We start from the raw sequence: 6,741 nt of genomic DNA, 5'->3' as shown, positions 1-6,741 counted from the left end.
GGGTCTTCCATTATAGATGAGATGTAGATTTGATGCGTAAAGTTTGAAAAAGGAATAACAAATTGTTACGTGTAACTCATGTAATTATTGCCCCCATGGCACTAACAAAGTTTATGCTAATATGCTTATTGTTTTATTGTGATTATTTATTATTTTTTTCCTTTCGGGTAAACGCTTCCTAATAGCGGTCTGACCGGCAAGATCGATGTCACTTTTAACAGTTCCATCCTACGCATGTCGGCGGCAGATTAGCTGGCGGGCAGAAACCATTGTCGCAAGGATTTGGCCGGCACTCCATAGACGGATCACAGCACGCAAACCAGGGCCAATCACAAACTTGCCTGTTCACATTGAAGTGAAGTCCAGCTGGGCAATCCATTTCGCAGGCGCGACCAGTTTCGCACTTGTAGAACTTGGTGCACAAGCGATGGCGAAGCAGTTTCGGTTTTGGCGGATTGAAGAGAGGACACTCAGGGTGAGGATCGCAGTTGTCACAATTGTTTCCTCCACCACCGCATGGAGGAGGTGGGCAGATGATTGGCGGGCATGGTGGTGGTGGTGGAGGTGGAGGCGGTGGGCACCACGTTGGGGGACAACCTGGTCCAACCGGCGGGCAGTTAGTTGGCGGGCATTGCGGTGGTTGAGGTGTTGGTATCGGGCACCAGATTGGAGGACATCCAGGTCCAGTTGGAGGGCATGGCGATGGTGGACATGTCGGTGGTGGTGTTGGCACTGGGCATCCTGTTCCACCGTTGCATGGATCTGGTCTGCAGGGAATCGTTGGATCGCAACAAGCTTGATTTGGCCAGTCACAGGCGTTCTTATCGCGATTGAAATGTAAGCCCGCTGGACAATTGTATGGGCAAGCACGCCCGTTGTGACATTTGTAGAACCTAGAACAATCGGTATGTGGAAGCAGCACCGGTTGTAACGGATTAGTGGCAGGACATCTTGGATCGAAAGCACACTGAGACAGACAAATTGTTGTTGTACATGGCGCCTGTGCTTCGATTGATACCCCAAAAAGGGCTATCGCTAGAACTATATATTTCATTGTACGGCAATTCACTACTAAATATATTTACTGTTAGCTTCACTGCCCGTCAGAATACAATTCAACACTGCCATTGGTTGTATGCTGGTTTGATTTATATACTATTTTTTTATGGCCCGTACTCCAGATATTCTGGGTTCCAAAAAATGATTTACACACAAGTTTTCAACCCCTGTAAACATCAGCTAAAACATGTTACGATATGAACACGGAACTCGCAAAATTTCATCTAGTGAAAGTAATTCTGATCATTGCGAATGTACGAATGCGGATATTCGACCAACCGGAATAGCTCTGTTGTGACTGATAAAGAGAACAGATGTACAATTGAAATTGATACGATAAGAACAATTATAGCAAAGGGAACGTGCTTAGGCGATATGTAATGACAATTTACTACTAAATCATATTTAATTTATGTTTAGCTGTGTGCTAGTTAAAATCATAAGCTCTTGGGAAACTAATATCTACAAGATATATTATGTAGTGAACATATTGTGATTTATAATACTAAATACTAGCTGATTCCGGAAACTTTATTTTTGTCAAAATAAATTCAATTAATTTTAGTTCAAACCGAACCAAACTTTAAAATTTTTCGACCCAATCACATAAAGTGAGCATCCTGGTAAAGATGAACCAGTTCAATAATAGTGGAGTGCCACAGGATCACCTTAGAGGGCCACAAACGTATAACTTGACCTTTATTTGAATTTTTCTTTGAACTTGCGTGTCACTCGTAAACACCGATAGCTGATATTCCGGAGTGTCTAATTTATTGTATTTCTATTTTCATCTTATCTAGTACCTATAATCCCACTGCAATTCGAAAATCAGAATATCTCCGTCAAAAGCGATACCAAATTTCACTAATTCTTTCACGGTTCTTTTAAAACAAGTTAAATTAAAATGGAACAAAATTTAACGTAAATCAAGCCGAAAGTCTTATTACAAGCACCCCAATTTACGACGTCGTCGGGGACATAAAGCTTAAGGGGACAATGAAAATCGTGGTTTTCTAGAAGCGGCGTTTTATTCCGCCGAAATTATTCCACGCCGCACTGGAATGCTTATGTGTATGATCGTTTTTCGACCACTTCCCATGGTCGGATCATTACAAATTTAGTATCAAAATAATCGTAAAAGATTGCAAAATGAAAATCTGAAATAAAAAAATAATGATTTTTTCAAAATTTTTGGTCGTTCATGTCCCCTTAAGCACAATAGTTGCCTGTGACTTGCAGCAGGAATCAGAAAGCTTAGTTGGCGGAAGAAAGTTGATCGAGACCAACGAGATAATTACTATAACTTTGCATTACACATATTGGATAATTTAGAGATGTAAACCCATTGAACTGTGAAAAAATCTGCTTATCACTAAAGAATGCAACAAAAAATATTACACTTTATTTTTTTGCCCCTTCATTTTTCGAAAATTTATAAAGGGAGGGGGAAGACATAAACTTTTTTTCAAATTTGTATAAGCCTTATTATTATTCTTATTATTTTGGTAATTCATGCACGGAAACAATTTACGGTAAAACCATAATTATACGAACATTTTCGCATTGTTGAAGAGCCTAATTAGTATGCTCAATTTAATACTCAAACCATTTGTACACCTGTGTTCTTCTAATATGCATGGAAAATAAAAAGCATGAAGATTTGTACTTAGGGTGCGAAAGTGTGGTTGATATCAAGGTGAATAAAGATAGGTGATATAGTTTTTGCATTTTGTAGAACAGCAGTGCGCGTGCTAACCATTCGCTTAGCAACCATCGACTTTGTCACATTTAGGGTAAAGAACTAGTTTTAAGCAGTCTAAGCGGGTCACTGTTTGTTTTACCTTATTACAAGCGATGGGTTGACTAAGTGGGGGATATCAGCATACCAATCTTCTTGCTATCTTTAGTTCTTCAAGCTGTTACCATTGGAAGACACTATTGTTGAGCTAAACTTTTGATTTTTCGCTTTAAAAGTTGGAGCGGCTGAATTAATTTTGAACAGACCGAACCCATTTTCACCCGGAAGGTGCTTTTTTAAGCAATCCTGAAATCTGAATTTTTTTACGTCCCCTTAAAAAATCCCTCGAACTTTTCCCCCTATTCAGTAAGTTCGCGTTCCTATCCGCGACCTACTAATCGGCATCTGATGCGTAATCGGTATAGCGTATCGGTATTGATGCGTAAAATGCCATCTGCCTAAATTGTTTATCGGGGCATACACTCACCGCATCGTTCGGCAAACAGTATTCGTCGTCTCTTTTATTCTCTGGTGTTCTTATGGGAAACTGCGAGTTTGACGTCTCACTCGCTGTTCATAAGGATGGTGGGAGAACAAAAGAGGTAAACATAGCAGTACAAACGCAGTAGCAGTCGGATCGACTCAGAACAGTGTTGTCAAAGCAAATAACATTGAAACACATCGTTGCTTTATTAAATCACTGAGAAAATCTTCGAAAATTATTGAAAAAGCTGTCTTTTGTGTTGTTTTTAATAAAGAAAAATTAATTATGAACATACATTTCTCTTGAAAGTATTGAACCACGTTTTCACCATAGGAGGTTTCAGTTAATTTCAAACTTAAAATTCTTATTTCCAGAACCGAAACAGTGTCTTGGCAACACGATATTTCATCAGTTGTGCTGCAGCTGCTGCTAGTGGTGAACAGGTTCCGTCAATTCAGAATTTGTTTTCAGTTTTGTTAGAAAATAATAAAACTTTCGGCTAGTGACAAAGCCTTAGGTAATAGAATAAAAGAGCGTGAATAATATGGTATGTGACAATTGAGTGCTTGACTTTTAGAGTGGTTGTAATCAGTGCTGAAAAATGTGATGGATTCGTTAGTAGCGAGATGGCGATTGCTGAAGAGCAGCTGAAAACTGTACGTTTTTGGACAACAATTTTTAATTCATCATATTTCTTGTCGGAAACCCAATAAATTGTGTTTGTGTGAATCAAATGTATGGTTAAGTGATTTGTGAAGATGATCCTATCAAAAGATTTTGAAAATATGAATAAAAAAGTGCATTTTCGGCTCATTTATGTTCAACTGATTAAAATAGGTGAGACTGCTTAACTCGTTCCTTACCCTACTTACCGGTCGGAAAAATTTCATTCCCGAACGTTAGGAGAGTGTCCCCGAAATGCGCACGAAACATATCACTCGATTCTGAACTATAGTTCTCATCAGTCGCGTCAGTTTATCTGGAAAACCATTTCTCAGCAAGATCTGTCGGATGGTAAAAGTCTGGTTCGTAGTTGCGTGGGCCTCCGAGAAACCCGCCTCATAATTCCCCACGAAACCCTGTACTATCGGTGATAACCGACGAAACAGGATCTGGGAGAGTACCTTGTAGGCGGCATTTACCAGCGTTATGCCACGATAGTTAGACACTCCTTCCAGCCATTCCTTCGGTAGCTTTTCCTCCTCCTAAATCTTCGAAATAACCCAGTATAGAGCCATTGCCAGCGTTTCTCTGCCATGTTTATAAAACTCTGTCGCTAAGCGGTCTTTACCAGCGGCTATGTTGATCTTCTGTAACCCGACTTCTCGTTTGACTTTTTCAAGATCAGGTGCCGGGACATTATTATTGTCCATGGGCACACTTAGGTAAACTTCCGTTCCGTTTTTTTCGGCAACTTCGCCATTTCGCAGAACTACTTCTACCTGTCGACCACCTCGTACTCGTTTGTGTTTAGATGCCCTCCCTAGTACCAAATCTATACCTATAAAAAAGGATTTCTGTCTGTCTGTCCTGTGTTCATTATAGAATCAAAAACTACTGAACCAATCGGCGTGAAAATTTGCATGTAGAGGTTTTTGGGGTCAGGAAAGGTTTTAGTGATGGTTAGAGACCCCTCCCCCCACTAAGAGGGGGGGGCTCCCATACAAATGAAACACAAATTTCTGCATAACTCGAGAACTAATCAAGCAAATAGAACCAAATTTGGCATGTGGGTGTTTTCGGTGACAAGAATTTATTCTAGGGTAATTTGAGACCCCTCCCCTCTTTATAAGGGGAATTATAACTCCTCTCCCCTTTAAGAGGGGGGTTTCCATACAAATTTCCTCATAACTCGAGAACTAATCAAGCAAATGGAACCAAATTTGGCATGTGAAGGTTTTCGAGGGCAAGAAAATTTTCTATGTTGAATTAGGACCCCTCCTCACTTTAAGAGGGGGGGCTTCTACACAAATGAAATACAAATTTCCTCATAATTCGAGAACTAATCAAGCAAATGGAACCATATTTGGCATGTGGGTGTTTTTGGAGGCAACCATTTTTCCCATGATGAATTAGGACTTCTTACCTTTTTAGGAGGGGGGGGGGGCTCCCATTCAAACGAAATACAAATTTGCTCATAACTTTAGAACTAATCAAGCAAATGGAACCAAATTTGGCATGTGAGAGTTTTAGATGGTAGAATTTTTTTTTCTGTGGTGTATTACGACCCCTTTCCCTTTTAAGAGGGTGGGCTCCCATACAAATGAAATACAAATTTCCTTATAATTTGAGTACTAATCTAGCAAATGGAACCAAATTTAGCATGTAGGAGATTTTTGAGTCTTGAATTTATTTTATGATAGTTAGAGACCTCTCACCCCTGTGGTAGGGGGATATGGACTCTCATACAAATAAAACAGAAATTTTTGCGAAACTCAAAAACTAATCCAACTCGAGAAATTCGAGACTCTTCCATAAAACATTAATCAATAACAAGACCACAAAAACTATCTATAGTAACACTAGATCATTCAGGACGAGCCGGTCGCGAGTGTTGCCGGTGACCCGCCGTCGGAGGCGCCGCCCACTGGGGGGCTTGCAAAACTCGAGATAGTGACAAAGATCATCCGAGATTCATGATTTATGTACAACACAGGTTAATTTGTGGCAATACGAAGTTTGTCGGGTCGGCTAGTATATTATATTAACAATATAGTTCACTCTTCTACAATCCCGAGGATACGACTACTAGCGCCATAGCGGCATAAAAGGTTACCAATGTACACCGTAAATTCGACACGTCTATCGGAAACAACTCAACTTTCAATATAGAGTTTAGCCAATTCTAGATAGAATTAACAAAAGGGTGAAGGTCGCAAATGTAAACAAAACAGGAGAGGGACCAGCTTAAGAAAATCAGCTCTCGCTCGGTTTGTTCGTGCCTGCGACATTCGCCATTTTGTTGGTTCTATCTTCAATTCACGATAAAGAAGCTCTATTGCTTTTGCACCCGTGAAATAAACCAAATCATCATGCCGTCAATTGACAGATAACCGACGCCTTTGTTTACATTTTGGACTATTTTCTTTTTCATTTATACCGCATATAGCGTGTGTGTTGCACGTTTTACAAGTATAACGGCTCTTCTAATTCAGTTATGCTGCTGTTTAAATAACAAACATGCTGTTTTAACACCAGAATCTATGCCCAGTACCAGTATGGTATGGATATAACGGCCTGCCGCACCTTTTTCTTACGTATTGGTTGCACGCTTAAAAATTTTTATTACAAAAAGCTTTTAGTCACCTTTTTGTCCGCAAGAGGGTGTTACTTTTGCGTCTCTGCGGATATATGTGGGATTTTTTGAAGTGAACTATATTGTTAATATAATATATTTGCTAGTACCTACATACGTCAGGTTGCGGTGTATAGCCCTTACGAGTTTGGTTCACTTTCTCGT

General features: G+C 39.9%; 1 protein-coding gene across 1 annotated transcript; it reads right to left on the bottom strand.

Annotated features, from left to right (window-relative positions):
- Window positions 1–214: 214 nt before the first annotated feature.
- Window positions 215–1,054, bottom strand: LOC128735767 (keratin-associated protein 10-3-like). Its single transcript, XM_053830256.1, has one exon. It carries the CDS (start codon window positions 1,052–1,054, stop codon window positions 215–217), a length of 840 nt encoding a protein of 279 aa, XP_053686231.1.
- Between the last annotated feature and the right edge of the window lie 5,687 nt (window positions 1,055–6,741).

Source organism: Sabethes cyaneus, chromosome 2, assembly GCF_943734655.1.
Source record: "Sabethes cyaneus chromosome 2, idSabCyanKW18_F2, whole genome shotgun sequence".
Lineage (NCBI taxonomy): Eukaryota > Metazoa > Arthropoda > Insecta > Diptera > Culicidae > Sabethes > Sabethes cyaneus.
Note: the sequence above shows the minus strand (reverse complement) of the source record. Positions and strands in the feature narration are given on the sequence as shown.